The sequence below is a fragment of the Strix aluco genome, chromosome 5 (genome assembly GCF_031877795.1).
Source record: "Strix aluco isolate bStrAlu1 chromosome 5, bStrAlu1.hap1, whole genome shotgun sequence".
In the NCBI taxonomy this organism is placed as follows: Eukaryota; Metazoa; Chordata; class Aves; order Strigiformes; family Strigidae; genus Strix; species Strix aluco.
Genome location: NC_133935.1, coordinates 17,145,291 through 17,161,852, shown reverse-complemented (window position 1 = coordinate 17,161,852; position 16,562 = coordinate 17,145,291). Strand labels below are relative to the sequence as shown.

Sequence of the window (16,562 nt, the reverse complement as noted above, 5' to 3'; positions counted from 1 at the left end):
ATCCACAGGTGCTATACAGGACTCCCAACTCAGGTGGCCTGTTGAAAACTCCCCTGGAGGGGTCTAGGATTGCTTCCTGAGCAGTGGCTGGGCTGTTAATACCCAGTAACGTCATCACCTCCCAGCCTCGCTGGCTTCTCCCCAGGAAAGCTGCCAGAACCTGGGCTCCTCCTGACCTTGGGCAACTTGTGCAATTGCTCCCAGTCAAGGTGGGATAAGCCAGTCCTACAGCACAGGGAGAGGTCTCCCCCACACATTTATATTTTTCCACAGGCCGCCAGGCATGCTCCTGGGACAACCATCTTTGAAATATCCTTCCAGAAACCTGTCCAATACTTTCCACAGCTAGCACTTTTATTTACAGTTGCCTTCACCCAGTGGTCTTAAATCTACATTTATGCCACTTGCTCCTGCAGCTGGTAGGAGCCCTTGGGAACAATTTCATCTGGAGATCACTTGTTTCAAAGACTGGACGTTTTTAAATCACTTCCACTGCCAGCAGTGCAAACAAAGCAGAACATGGTGGAGGAACAAAAGATGTAAAAGAAATATAGTAAGAACAAACTGAAATAAGTATGAGAAAAGAAAAGGAATATTCACCCTGGAGGAGTTTAAAGGTGACCTGCAAAAGAAAAATAGATTGGGTTGAAGCACTTTTGTTCAGGCCTCACCTATTCGGTTTTTTTCCCCTGGAATACTCTGGACACAGGGAGAACTAGTGAGATAATGTCACTGGAGATACTGGCAGTAAGACTTCATCCACTGTGAAACAGCCAAGTTCTGTTAAGCTCAATGTTTTTTCTATTGTTTGTCCTGTGCATTTCACCTTAACTCATGTGGTTGAGAAATGCCTGGGAGAAAAGCTTCCTCTGCTAAAGATTTATCAGCACTGAGCTTTTGGTCAGCAAGTGAGACCTGAAGGACCAAGAGTCCTCCAGCACAAAATGAAGATCAATCTGACAAGTCCTGAAATGTGTTACAGGAGGAGAGGGAATATTAGGTAGAAGAGAAAGAAAAGGCCATTAAAATAAAATCCATGCATTCAAAGAGGTCACAATGGCATTTTTCCTACTTTCTTTCAGTGAAGAGCCTTCACTTCCAGTTTGTTTGGACAGAGTATTTCTAGGTGTGTGACCAATTTTTCCATTTGTTTGAAATAAATAAAGCTGTATATACAGAAGTTTCTGAGAGGAGAGAAACACTGCTTCACACGGGGTAGCATGCCTATTGATTTTGTCAACAGCTAAAGCACAGTGAAAGCTCAGGCCTCTGCACTGTCACAATGCCTCCTTCTCCGGCTGCAGCAAAGCTGGCAATGGTGCTTGAGGATGGCCTGTACTTGTGGGTAGCCCAGCCTGTTCATCTCATCAGGCTGGTAGCTACAGCACCTCACTGCAACACAGAGTCTGTTTCCTGCTGGGCAAAGACAGACCCGAGTTGCCCTTCCAAAATGTGAGGTTTAATTACCAGCGCCTGCCTCCCAGGAGCTGCCAGAAAGCTCTCAAGCTGACTGCTGGTTAGTCTCTAAGCACTGAAAAGGGTACAGCACCCGCCTGTGGGCTTTTGGCTTTCTCCAGAGATGCTCTGAAGGCCAGAGTCCCCAGACTGCAAGCATGCCTGGAGTCCAGGTGACACAGGGACACTGGTGTTGCCAGGGGGCCCCACAGGGTCCAGAAGGCCATGTACCAGTGGTGTCCATGGTGGGATTTGGGAGCAGACTCAGCATGGCAGAGTCTCCCCTTGCCCCTATTTTCCCAGCTCTCTCCCCTGTCGCAGGGGTATCTGAGTGAAACTGGATGCCCAATGCCCCTGTGATTGCACATCCTGGCCAGCACACCAACAAGGAGCACGAGGCCCTGGGAACCAGAAGCAAGCGCTATCATGGACACCAACCACAGGATTTCTGCAGGGAGAAGGACTTCTGGCAGGGCTTGTATAACAGCAGGTTTACAGTACCTACCCACTGCAGGGAGCTCTCTTAGGTCTTATCTACACATAAACAAGCAGTGCTGCCCATCTAAATCAAAACCAATTAGGCTAAATTAAATCAGAGCAGCCCACTTTGCAAGAATGATTATTCTAGTTTAAAGACTATTTGGGTGATAGGCAGACATAGTCACATTGATAAAATTGTGCCTGTGTCTGCAGGTTGTTCTGATAAATGTAGTTAAAAAACCTGAGCATCTTTCTATGAGTGAAACTGCTCTCACAAGGGTCTGTGATGATTTAGCTCTATTGCTTCTAATCCATCCAAAGCAGTGTGAAAAGTAACACTGTGTTCAACTTAGCTCAAACTTGATCCTGATGGACTTAATATAAATTCAAATTAATATGAATGGAACATAAATAGAAGTGTCCTAACATACTTTGGAAAATTTAACTGAAATCACATATCCTAACTTTAAAGTAAATGTGCCCTTAGGTCTAGTTACATCGCTGGTATAACTCTGCCAGGAGACTGTATGATTTTTTCCCTCTTTATTAAGAGGCTTATGCTGATAAAAGCTGAGGTAGGTGCTTTAAATCAGCATAAGTACAGTCATACTAATGCCACTTCTCAGTACAACTGCATGGCAATGTTCTCCTAGAGGGAGAAGAAGCCTTGCTGAGTGACTGTGCTTGACCTCAAAAGCATAGGGGTGTGGGGAAAAATGTGATAGGTGTGGAGGAAAAAGAGGATGAAATTGAGTATGAGATGCAAGCCAGGGCAATTTAACAACAGAGGCAGTGTAACCAATGCCCACCACAGGTGCTCCATCATGGTAAGTACATGGGCCTTGGGGACAAGAGGAGGAGAAAAAACAAAGGCCCAGCTCCTCTGTGAAGTGCCACACAGGTGCAACCTCATTTATCACCACTTAGGAAGGGATGGTGCCTGCACCGTGGGGGAAAATGTCTCCAGCCTGCATCCTTGCTGCTGCTCGCCCATGTGAGGCACACAACCAAAACAAGCCCTTGTTTGCGACAATCACAATCGTGTTTCAACCCCTGGGGGAATTGCTTCTATTGATAGAATTGGATGGCGGGAAATTGCTTTGCTGTCATTCAGCGTGCCGTACCTCAGCCCATTCAAGGGACTTTGGCCAGAACAACCAGAAGGTGCTGCTGACACCTCTGCCCAGGGTCAGTAAAACACACTTCCCTTCCTTACAGAGAGGGAAGACATTTTAGAAAGTTTTACCAAGACTACAAATTACGACTATTTATAGTCAAGGTCTGGACGCTCACAAACTCGAAACACCAGCAGCAACATATTTACTCACCAGTGTCTGTCACAACATGGACATCAGTAGTGTGATCAAGATACAAAAAAATACCAAAGCATAATTCTCCCCAATGCCCCAACACACATGCAACCATGTGGAGATGCACATCTCCGATCAGTATTTTTAACTTTCTGAAAGGGACCAGCCCCCTTTTGCCCTTCTCCCCTTCACATGAAGCCTTTTGGGGCCCGAGGACTGAACTGTAAAGGTTTTGCATCTGCCTCCCCAAACTGCAGGCTATGACAGCTGCTTGGAGAGACCCCACAGAAGTAACCATACAGATCAGCACTGCCCTGACCTGATAAAGCCCAACCCCAACTGCCTGGAGATCAGGGAAGCAGGAAACTGGGACTGAGCTCGACCACCCCCAAATGCAAGGGAAATACCACCCCTGTCTTGAATTGCAAAAGATGCTGGAGTCAGGAGTCATATTGAAAACTACATTATGTAAAATTTTAGGCACCAAATAACTTTAAAAAGCTGGATCTTTTAACTGCTGTCTAGGGCAGGTAGCTCACAAAAAAAAAAAACCAAACAAACAAAAAAAAAACCACAGGGGGAATTAATTCCTGGCATTTTCCCAGTTTGTCACTGTAAAATTAAAATATTCAAATATCCCTCACCCACAGCCTCTGAAAAAAACTACCTGTGCCTGACCGCACCACTTGCCCACACAGAGACAAATGGTCCTATGCTTGGGCTCCTGGACAAGGAGGTTTATAGGACAGGACAACTGGAGGCTGCCCCCAGGCTCGTTTTAGCTTACACTTTAGCTAAGCATCGGGTGTAAAGTTGAGCCCTACAAAAGCAGCCAGGAATGGGAGAGCCCAGTGTTGGTAACAGGACAGACACCCATGGGACAGGGCTGCGTGGGGCATGGGAGAGAGGACTCCACCACCATCTCCCTGTTACATGACTGATGTACATATCTCACCAGTGCCAATGGGAGCCACAGTCCCCCAGCCTGCCTGGGGAATTCATACCTCATCCAAAAGCATAACACAAAAAACTAACAGCGCCTGGACATTTTTACCCCAAAGTTATGAGATTAAGCCCCAGCACTGGGCCAGTTCCCATTGTCAGGCTGCCTTCTGCCATCCTGAAGAGGCTAACCCAAGGTTTCCAATTTACACCACTGTGCCTTGCCACTGGTGGGATTTCTCTTCAGCAGCTCCTGGGCCCACCTGTGCGCTGCTTGCAGTACCCCAGCACAAAGCCCTCTGCTCCTGGAGAGCCTGGTCAAGAAACAGTGGGCTCCAGCTCTCAGGTCATCCTCAATTCAAAGCTAGTGCATGGGGAAGGAGGTTCATGTTGCCGACATGGCAATGGCCCTTCTCGGGGATATGGGAAAGTGACCAGTTGCATTTTTGTTTGGGGATGGGTCTATTTCTCCATGAGAAAAAGAAGCTCGTTTCATCTCCTTTTGAAATGCGAGGTCAAGAAAGGCACCAGACTGCCTGTAATGACTCACCCTTCTCCAGAGACCACTATTGACACCATAGCACAACAAAAACCTCACACTCAATAAAGCATATTTGGGAAAAGTCTAGTGGCCACTGGCAAATAACAAATGAGCGTGAGCACACCTCCGCTCCAGAGCAGTCATCCTAGACAGCTAGCAGGGCAAAGCTTCCTATCCTGGCTGTAACCCAGACAAGGCAGGAAACTATTCTACAGCCTGTAAAAAAAGGAGGAAAAAATCAAAAGACCATTTCACAGCATGATCTTGGCATGTCACCAAAAGCAAGACAGGACAGAGTCACCCATGACTGGCTTTGCACAGCCACTGAAAGCATTTCTCCCTGGGAATCCCTTTCTTTTCCACATAGCTTTCCAAGCACAGGCTTGACAAACCAGAACAGACAGCTCCAAAAATACATGTCCTTCTTTGTAGAGACAGTCATGGGTCAGGGATTCAAAATAGAGCCAGGATTGTGCTCTGAGAGCAGTCAAGGGGGCAGAGTTTATTCTGAGTTTCAGAACAAAACAAAGCAAAACAAACTCCCCACTGCCCCCTGCCAAGTGCCGTTAGACATGTTTCTTCTCTTCCCTTGGCCCTAGCAAGAGATTTAGGAATGAAGTCTTTGACTTTGATGCTCCAGCCCTTCCCTGCAGCCCTGTGGGGGGAACTGGATGGCAGCATATACACATCTTCTCATCCCTTCAGATTTTAAAATGTAATTCTTACTTTTTGAAAGCTTATATTATTTTATCTTCTCCTTTGATGAACATTACTCCCTTCTTACCCTGTTCAAACCCGACTTAGCTAATTAGTAAGAGGTTACCGTTCATAAGTGCATGTAACCTAATAAGGCAAAGAACAGCAAGACAACCTGACTCTCCTTATATCCTCATGACTGCAGATCACCTCTCTCTTGGCACTTGTTGGCTGTGCACACAAGTCACTTGGCTACTTATTTCTACCTGGGCAAGGCCCACCTCCCTTCAAGACCAGGAAAGCACCTCACCAAGCCTCTCCTGCCACACAGCAGGAAAGCAAAAGCTCAGGAAAGTTCCCAGATGCAAGCACAAACCACACACACACTGCAGAGCACCCATAAATCACACAATGCAAACATCACCCAAGGTCCGTGGTGTCTGAGAAACCAGTCTCCCCTGCTCTTCTAAGGGTTTTCACAAAGGAAAATGCCCTGCTTCCTCCAGCTTAGTCCCTACTGCCCTTTGTCCTCTACTGGCCCTTGGCAAGGTACAATACATGCACAGGATCAAGGGAAAATCAAGAGGTTTGCTGAGCACAGAGCTGTGGCTCCAATCCTTGGTAGCTAACCCCTGCACTAGGTCTATCATGGGCATAGCTTCACTCCACCCAAAAAACTAAGATGAAGGCTGGAGGGAGGGCACAGCCGCATCTTTAGCTCGTTGGGAGCTACAATAGATCACTGTCCTTTGCTTGAAGGGTACCATGGTCACCTGAGGCAGGGAAAGGTTTGAGAGAGGTTCTGGAGAGAGTGGTGAAAATGGTCTTTTAATTAAAAAAAAAAAAAAAAAAGAAAATCCAAAAGTGGTAATTAGGTGGTTGATGGATGTCTGTCCTTTCTTCTCTATACAGTGTTTTTCCTCTGACTAGGAGGAGCAGCGAAGTATGGCCATCTCATAACTTCCCTTGGACTTCAGCTTCAAATGCATCATGCCTTGGCCTCTTATCAACAATTACAGGGGGAAAAGAATCTCTTCCTCCATTCCATATCATCCTTTCAATATGTAGTCAACCCTTACATGCTGGTGGCATGTAGGAAGGGAGCAGTTTTCCATCAGATAGACTCAGAAGCCTCCAGAAGTGCCTACTTCCAGGCACTGATGGAGACCCATCAGATCTGTCATATGCACGCAGCAATGCCTGAGATGTTGGTGGCATTTTCCCTTGTTCCCCCGGCTGGGTGTACCTGGGTCACTGAGCTTTCCTTTAAACTTCCTTAGACTCTGTCAATCCCATCCAAAGCATCTGGATTAATTTCCTGATCCTGGGAATTTTGTCATTTCTCTCAATGGGAACAACAATACCTCCTCTGACTTTATTAAAATATGCTGCCTCCTGGCAGAGGTGGGATGCTACTATCAGATTATACATAAGCAACAGAGGAACCAGTTCATGCAGTATTTATTTTCAATAACACAGCTCCATATTTGTGCTTAAAATTGAAAAGTGATTTATTTCTATCTAGGATTTTTGCAGTGTTATCCGATGACCTCAGAAAAAGGAGTGAACACATCTCCACAACTTCTCTGGCAGTATGACACTACCTTACATCTTAAAGGCATGGCAGCAGGAGGAAAGGGGTTAAATGTCCTACCAAGGGTGGTACAAGAAACCCGTGCTAATGCCTAAGACTGAATCTGGATGGCAAGTCCCAGTCCTTTAACTTTCCTTTCGGTTGCTTGAAGAGAAAAGGCAGGTTTCCTTCTCAAAGCCAATACCATCATTCCAACCATGGGTACTGTCAAGGCAGCTGCAGCCCATGCCTGAAATCAAACCTCTCGTGCATGGCCCTGTGGCAGCTCCGAGTGTGGGGAAGTAGCCGCAGAGCAAGCACCCAGCGGGCACCCAGCATCCCCTCAGGGCCAGTGACTCCTCCAGGTGATCAGGCTGTGCCACCCTGGCACTGCTGCTCCTTGGTGGCAGCCGCTGGCTTTTGCTCCATCTGCATGTGGAGATCCACTGCAGGGAGCTGCTCCCTCTCACCAAATCGTGAGCAACACCACTGAGAGGGAGAGGAAAAATACCATGAGGCCTCTGGATGTTAAGCTCTTCCCATGACTATCACTGCAATGTGACATTTAGCTCTTTAAAAAGTAGAAATAAAATAAATGATGTCTTATGTGATGCTGCAGTCCTTTTCAGGGAACAAGAATAAGGTTTGCCAGCTATCTCTGCCTTTACAGTAAATTATCTCCAGTCAAACGATAATATCCCAGAGAGGTACAAATTTTGGTACTTGAGTTTCAGTGTTCATTTCACCAACAATTTTTAGGTTTTAGTTTTTAAAGGAAATGAAATTAAATGGGGAAAAGATTGCTTTTTGCTATTTCACCAGTTAAACTCACAGGACACTGCAAAAGATAAGGTTCCCATAGCAATTGGAATAGGGACCACATTGCACAGATGAGGTCCGATTTTCCCACTTATTTTCAGTGCCGGTGGTTTATCTCCACACAGCACAGAGAAAAACAATTACTTGGAATGAGGAACAGGGAAAGGAGCCTGTGACATCTCTGATTCTTTTTAATGTCCATTCTCCGGTGTGCTTTGTCGCATCACTATTGCAACACAACCATGCACTGGTGCATGTACCCTCGACCACGGCAAAGCTCCTGAGAGGAACTTGTCACTGGTTTTTCCTGTGGTTTTAGCTGTGAAATTCTGATAGGCGTTCAAGCAGGTTTTGGCTGGGAGTTTTACAGCCCCTGCCTCCACAGGACAGAGCTGTCTGGCACCGTACCAAATGCCGCATCCGAGTGCAATCCCTCCCAGCCATCACCTCACATTCATGACTACCCTGGCAACAAGAGACCTTTAATACAACAGTCTGCTTCCAATGAACCCATCTTACCTATTAATTATTGCTTTATCTTGCCTGACCTTATGATTATTGCACCTGATTATGTCTTCTTTATCCTCTGAGCAGTCATCTGCAGCAAAGCCAATGGAGCACAATCCTTCTTCCACCCGTGCCCCAAAGACACTCTGCAGCACAGAATCAGGCCCATCAACTCCTCCGTTAATTCCTCTACAAAATGCCCCAGCAGTGCAGTTAAATTTGTGGGCGTGCAGTCCCCATGGTCTCATTTCTCCCTGCTGTGCTGCAGCTCAATTTTTATACCAACTGCTCTGGGACTCTTCCTGCACTCCATGAATTTTCTGAAAGAATTGTCATTCAGCTGTTTCACTCCTGGATGCGTTTTCACTGAGCTGTGTAGTTTTGACCAAGAGCGAGTCCCCTAGATAGTTATTACTCACCCCCTTTCCAGTCTGAGACTGCCTTGAGATCCATCATCAATATCTATGATTGCATCGAACACCCTGTCACTCCCCTGTCACTCTCTTCCCTTTCAGTGACAACTGAAGCCGTAACTACTAACGCTGCAGCCTCCTTTTATCATTGCCTATGATATGTTCCTGACTCCCTCTCCCTCGTACATAGGTGACCTCGCAATGCACTTTCCTTTGTCATCCTCCAGCTTATGTACTTCTGAACCAACTTACTTATTCCCTGTGCTAACGCCCCATCATTTTGTGCCTTTGCATCCCTAACTTTGCTCCTGCACACCTTTATTATCTGATTTCTCTCACCACTGTGGTTTCCTTTCCTCCTCCCAACACAACCACTTTTTTTTTATTTTATTTTTTTGTTATCACGTTGTTTTTCTCTTCCCCACCAGTGTCAGTACTGAAGGACACTTCTGACAAAAGCGTTGCTCTCTCCCTGGCTGCTGACAGGCAGAGTTGTCCCCAGGGTGTCAAAAGAAATGCTGTCCCCTGTGGGTGCAACCAGCTGTCTGGAAGGAGAGGGTATCCCAGATGCTTCTGTCTCATATGTGAAGGAGAGAAAGGAAGAGCCCAGGAGAAAAAAGAAACCACTTCAGGAAGGAGAGAGCGAATCAGTCCAGGGTATGGAGGAGACATCCACGGTGCCCTAGAAGTGGGTTTCTCTCTCTGTGATGCTGAGCACCTCTTGGACTGGAGGGGACCATCCCTTGCGTTTCAGTTCGGACAGCCCCGCCACACGTTTCTTCGGCTGCGGCAGATCCTCCGCTGGGGAAATCAGCTGTGTTAGCCGCTGCAGAGAGGAAGTCTGTTAATTAAGCTGATAAACAAACTGACACCCAATAGTGATCCACAACCACTGCTGGGGGCAAAGGCATCTAGAGAGCTGATGCTCCCAGCTCCCTGCTCCTCTCTCGCTGAATGGCTGTGAAAGGGAGAGGAAGGAGAGCAGGCTTACTCTTGGTGACAATTATTCCATCTCTAGGCTCAAACTTGGGCCATGGACTGACAACCTGATGTATAGGGCTCCTCACAGACATGTTTCTGGGAGCAAGGATGCTAGGGATTAGCCCCACAGACATTTTCTGTGGCCATGTTAAAAACACCATAAAGCCTTTTTTTCCCTGTGCCAAGTAGCTGTGCTGTTCATTGACTTTGGAGGGAGCTGTGGAGCCTTCCAAATGATCTGACCATCAGAAAGTGCTGGGCATCTCCTGATATGTCCAAAACAGGGTGGCAGGTGATACCTAACTCAGTGGCACTTCCCTGGTAAAGCAGTCCCTCCACAGACTGGTTCCTGCCCCCAGGACATCCCAGATCCTCTCTTTGAGCCAACCAGATTGCGATGGCAAATGCATGGGTTGTGGGCCAGCTGCCTGCCCTTAGCTCTCACCATCCTCTGCCAGGCATGGGTGCTGCAAGCTGTTCCACACACATGTACTCTAGTGTTGTGTCAGCTTTGGGGACTCTACTCTTAAAAAATGCAAAGAACTTGGAGCTCTTTGTGCAAAAGGTGCTGGCCGGCAGAGACAGGTTCTGGTCTTTCAGAGACATTTCTGGTCTTTCTCATCCCATTTTTGAAGCCCCTCTGGTGCCACACACCTTCCTGAGCACCCAGTCTCCTCCCAAACATGATGTCCTGCAGACACCTGCCTGGCTCCATGGGCCAGAGTATGATTTCCCTGCTGAAAATCAACTTTCACAGTTACTAACTTATTCCATCACAAGCTGTTCAGGCCAGTGCACGCTCCTCCCTTGCACAGTGCATCACAACCAGAGCAGGCAATTCATCCATGACTGGTCAAATTGATTTCAGTCCTTCCACTCCTTGTGAAGTGTACCAGAATCCCAGATTTCACTCATTTTTTCAAAACTATTTGCCCCATGATTTCTGAAATTGGCCTTGGCCTGCAGCTGCTCTGTGAACAGTTCGTCACAAGTTTTCAGTCTTTGCAGCTTGAGTTGTCTTAATCAGACACATTAGGAAACAAAATTTGTGTTTCTTGGTCAGTCAAGTGTAACAAGAGGAATCATTTTATTGCAGTGACTGACCATAATTACCAACTACAAACTTGCTTTCAGTGAATGGTTTGCAATATTCAGTTGAAAGGAACTGTACCTGGAGGATCTGTGTCAAGAAATTAATTCAGTACATTTCTGTGGTGTAACCGGAAAAAAAGAACAGGTAGATTTTGAGAAAATCTGTTTTCAAAACAGGTGCAACTATTCCAGAAGGTATCATGTGGTTGGCTTTGTTTCTCCCATGAACTGGCCCAGGATTAGCAGCTGATTCCTTCCTAAACCATGCCTAAACCATATCCTTGGAAGTTTCTTCATACTAATATAACTGAGAAGTCCTTGGAAATTACAACAAATATCATTTAAACCAGGACAAATAGAAAACCCCTCCATCTGAAATTGGCCAAATTGATTCCTCAGATGTGCTGTAAAATAAGCATTAATACTACTCACAGCAGCATTTCAGTCCAAGGGCTCAAGACACTTTGCAACAGGTGACAAATATTGCTTGTTTAGCAGGTAGGATATTTGAGCAATTACTTCACTGACAGCTCCATGTCCTCATTTAGACATATGAAACCCCTGAGCTGAGGGGAGTCAGACATTGTCAGCTACCCAGTTAAACCCTGCAAACCAGCCAGGGGAGAGGACAAATGCATTACCACTAAATGGTAACAGGAGAACAGGAGGGGGCTGTAAGAGGCAGGACTCAAGGTCTGAACTTGGAGCAAACCATATCGCAGCACCTTGGCACAAGATTCACCTGGAGTTCCTCATACTGGGAGGTGTACAGTTCCCAGCTGCCTGTCAAACTCTCTCTTCGTAGCCACCAATGGCAACCAGGAGGCCCAAGGGCCAAAGGCAGCTAAACAGGAACTATTTCATAGCATCACACTTCTCCACCTTCCTGCCTGCATGGTTTGTGCCCCTCTCATTGTTTCACTGAAGACTTTCATCGCTCCCGTTCCCATCCAGGCATTGCACTGTATCTTCTCCTGAGCCTGAGATGGGCATTAGCCAGCTCTGCCACAACTCCTGTCACTCCCTATTAAGTCACATCTCCCAGCCAGTAAATAAGAGTTTCTGTGGGCATAGATTCACCTTCCCTGAGGCAATGGAGCCAGTGAGGACATCCTGCACCCAGCCTGTCTCTGACTGTGTTGGCAGTGCAGGGTCCTCCTCCCCACGACCCCACAATGTGACCGCCACACCTCCACCACAGCCAGAGGGATGCTCCCATCCACTGTTCCGCTGCTCCCCCCCACAACTAGCCGCAGATGAACCTGCAGCCAGTGAGGATGAGGAAGGACCAGAAGACAAATTGTGCAGAAATTTATACGCACTGTACATCACTCAGATCTTTCTTCATGGGTCAGGTTGGGTGTCATCTCCATGACACCATCTTCCTAGACACAGTTCTTCCTAGGACAAGGTGTCTACAGTGAAAGGGGACAGACTTGGGCATGGCACAAGGTAGACCTTTACAGCTCTGGGAGCATGTCCTCTTTAATAACTATGGATAATTTCTTCAGAGAAAATAACACGGTCCTGACCTAGGACTAAAAGGGGAGCAGGAGCAAGGGACAAGAAGTAAGGGCAAAACAGATCCTGGTTTTGCGCTTGGTTTGCACTGACACCAGTCAGTAACAGAAGAGCAGGCAAAGGTGCCATCTTTACTTACATGACCAGTGGGACCACCTGAACCATAAACCAAACCAATCAGACTGTGGCCTCAGGTAGCCCACACTGAGATGGTCCTCTACCATCCAGTGGAGCCAGCGTTAAGAGACACTGCATATGTCTACCTATTGCACCCAGCATGGTGGTGCAACGTCTCACGGAAAACTCTGGACATTTGATGATCACCCTGGGAGCTGTGCTGAGATGCTCCAAACTCTTCAAACTGCCAGCAAGAGCTACAAGGCATTCTGGGGAAAAGCCACCCTCATCCTCCCTTGCCTTCTCTGAGGAGAAATATGCCATGTTCCCTGGGGGCCTTCCCATGAACTGTCTGGGGGAAGCAGCAGCAACTCGCCCAGTGACCACAATCCCAGTACCTGCTTCAGGGGTCCTTTGGTTTTCAGGAGGATGAAGATGGCGTAGAGAGGAATGCAGACCATGGAGGAGAGTGCCATAAGCCAGCCCACCACATAGCCCCAGGGTGGGTACACGTAGGAATTGTTGTATTTCAAGGGTGTGTACTTGATCAGGGAAAACAGGAAGACAGCCTGAGGAGCAGAAAACACAGACATAGCCAGAGCAAAAGGAGCAGTCAAGCTGGGCAGCCTGCCCGCCCTGCAAGCACCAGCTGGGTGGCAATGGGTGTGCTGCTTCACATGAGCTAGCGTGGACCTTGCTAGCTGCAGCAAGGCAGAGCTTGGTGCATGCTGACTGCACAAGGAGTTATCTCAGAGCTGGGGACAGATTTGTCCACAGTGTAAATCCTTTAGGCTTCCTAAAAGTTCAACCTAGGCAAAGTTGGCAGCAGCTTTGAGGGTCCAGCAACATTCAGACAGCAATTTATTCATATTAAAGTCAGGAATTGTTGTTGTCTCTGGCAGAAGCCCTCCAGAAGTACCACATGGGCACAGATTTACACCTCTTGGTCTCTCTAGCCACAGAGCTCTCTGATGATTTGGGCTGGATCAGGCTTGCTTTGAAAATTTCCCTGATATTCAACTCCTGCTGGAGCCTGAGGACAAAGGACTAGAAATCTTTTGTAAGTAGCTATAGATGCCATCTGTGTTCCCACTGAGGTCAAAGAAAACAACTCTCAACATCAGATGCAGGAGCAGCATTTGGCTCAGAAATCATGTAAAAGTCAGTGGAGCAAGACTGGACATAAAACAGGCAAGAACTCGCCTGACTTAGGGTGCATTTTCTTTAAACACAGTTGTCACAGAAGTTTTAAAAGAGATTTAATAACAAAAGCAAATGGCTGTGGAAAGATATTTCTGAACCACAGGAGGTCACAGGAACACAGGCTAAAGCAAGTCTTTCAGAACAGAGTAATTCTCACTGGTCTTCTATTCAAAAGTAATTTGACCAAACCTCTCCAGAGTTTGAGGATACATTTCCCTTTGTCTTCACAGTAAACAAGTGGCTTTTCAGGCTCAGTTAATTTTCTAGGCAAAAGATAAGGCTTTACAATGGAAAAAAATAGCCGCTTCAGCTGTGGACAATCTTCTGCTTCTCCATAGCAGTTTGAAAAAATTACAGCAACACCTTGAAGACAAATCAACCTTTTCCCCTGAGAACCCAGGGACCCAGAATAATATGCCATGTTGTCATAATTGTACTTACCAAGCACAAACCTGGGGTGAACACCAGCCAGCATATCTTGATCAAGGGCCATGGCCGGAAACCAATCATGTCCTCAATGTTGTCGTAGAAGCGGTTGGCACCTTGGCCACCAGCCAGCACAGAGAAAAAGTCAGAGGTCAGATCGTCATTGTTTCCTTCAACCACTATTCACATCAGATCCCAATTTTCTTTATCCTCAGTGTCTACTCCTGGCAAAACCACGGCTATGCTAATAATATGGCATCAGGTATCGGGCTTTTCTGGCATTGGAAAGGCACCCATCTGTGGCTACATACAGATGGAGGTTTTTAACTTCAGCCATAAGTTATCAGAAAGCTTGACACAGAAGAAATGCCCTGTCCCTCAGACAGCAGCAGCTGTAATGAGAGGGTGCAGCCCATGTACCACCAAGAGCTGGTAAAGGACCAGCACAAGGCAAGGAGGAGTGTCTGGTTTATAGGTCAGCAAGGGAAAGCTCTTGCAGGTTGAGCACATGGGATTGTGTGAGCCCATAGTGCTAAAAAGAACAAAGAGAGTGGGGGACACCAAACAAACCCCCTTCTTTGTAACCAGACTGGCACACCAGTGAAGTCATGTCAAGAATCCCCACTGAGCTAGGCCTTACCCCTGTCATCAAGAACCTGCTTTCCACAGAATTTTAATTTTTTTTGGCATAAACCCAGAAGACCTCACAATCAAAACTCTTCTGGAAACCAGATCTTCCATCTGCAAGTGCTGCTGTACTGTCCAATGGGAGTTGTCTGGTGGGTGCCTGATCTCTTTCTTCTCCTCTCATTAGTTTCACTTATTAGATTATGTTGTTCACAGTATGAGGGCCCCACCAGAATCTCAGGGTGAGCCAGAGTGGGATATACCTCTGAAGAGCATCTAAAAGCCCTGCCACTGGCTCTTCCCAACCCAAAGCACAAAGATGAAATGGACGCAATGGTATAGAGAGGAGATGGCATAATGCAGATGGACATCAGCAGACCTTATAGTAAGCTCTAAGATGTCTTCAAGGAACAAAAGCCTAATGTTGGTCAAAAAGAGATGTAAAATGAAGAGGAATCAAAAAGTCATTCATAAGATGCCCTGAATTCTTCCTGACTAGAGCTAACCAGAGGTACTATATCAGACTGCCTCAGGTAAAGTATTAGACAAAAAAATTGAGCTAGACTGTCCATAGAAAGGGTTACTAATTAAGCACCTCTGGGATGAAATAATACCCTATTTGTCTTATTGAAGTTCAATCACAGTGTTTAGCTGATACAGAATGGCTCTGCCTTTAGGGCTGTTCATCCCGCTGTGAACTCAAGGTTGTGCCACAATTCCCACCTACAAGCATGATGAGACCTTACTTCTTTGCATCTTAACCTCAGAAGTCTGGGCTGCGCAAAATATATGCCTAGAGCACTGGCCACACTTGTGAGTGGTTGGGGTTTGGTAAGTTTTATTTTGGTTTGTGTATTTTATGTCTTTTAGAATTAAATTGCCATATTATGTTTCCTTTAAATATATGAATTCTAAAAAAGCACATTATGTGTGCTTTTCTTTTTTTTTTTTTTTTAATTCTTTGCATTATTTGCTATATCCCATGACTAATGTTTGCAGGAAATCTTCTTAAACGTAGCTTTTTGAAGTATTTAGGCTGAGGAGGGCAGGTTCCCATCTTGAGTTGGCAAGTTAACAAGTAGCCTCAAGCAAAGACAATAAGCTGTGGCATATCAAGGGACATGCAGCCTTGTGTGGGAGCCCAGCCTACACCAGAGAACAGAACCCTAAGAATTCCAAGCTGTAAATATCATGAGGCTCCAGATAGCATTTCTGAAAATATACAGGGGATGAAAGGGAGATAGTATAAAAAATTTATCTTTCCAAAAAGCCAAAATCTTCCACAGGGTGAAAAAAAAAAAGGACAGAGATATAAATGATGCAACTTCCAGTTTAGAATATGAGCATAGCACCGTCTCCTATACCATACAGTGTTTCCACAAAACTGTGATGTCAGACATATGATGGATAAATTCATTCACAATACAACTTTGAGGAAGCCAAAGTTTTGCTGCAAATTTGGATCTAGGATCTAGTGGAAGAGTCATAGCAATTAAAGAACTACAAAGATGCCAAGTAACAAGAAAGACACAGCAGACATCTATCCTTCACCAAGAAAACCCAAAACTTACATTGTTAGTTATGGTGTGCCTCCAGCTGTACTTATCCCTATTCTCTGTAGTACAACCATCAGGTCCTGCATTTCCACAACCACTGTGGCAGTCAGTAGGTGATGTGATGAAACACAACGGGGACTAACATGGACATCCTCAGAGAGTATATGAACAGGAGGTTTTACACGTTCTGCATTTCACAGGCAGATGAAAAAGTAATCAAGCTCAAGAATTCATCAGTTCAATCACTCAACATTGGCTTTTTGAGAAAAATTAGAAGCTGGAGGTTACGTGCAGTCCTCCTTC

General features: G+C 46.2%; 1 protein-coding gene across 1 annotated transcript in view; it reads right to left on the bottom strand.

Moving 5' to 3' along the window:
- Positions 1 to 9,418: 9,418 nt before the first annotated feature.
- SLC6A12 (solute carrier family 6 member 12) overlaps positions 9,419 to 16,562 on the bottom strand; it is a 39,812-nt gene continuing 32,668 nt past the window's right edge. Inside the window, exons 13-15 of the mRNA XM_074826189.1 lie at positions 14,092 to 14,192; positions 12,846 to 13,016; positions 9,419 to 9,562 (exon numbers count right to left, since the gene is read on the bottom strand). Of these exons, the coding sequence (XP_074682290.1) occupies positions 9,419 to 9,562; positions 12,846 to 13,016; positions 14,092 to 14,192 (416 nt within the window). The remainder of the gene's footprint in view (positions 9,563 to 12,845; positions 13,017 to 14,091; positions 14,193 to 16,562) is intronic.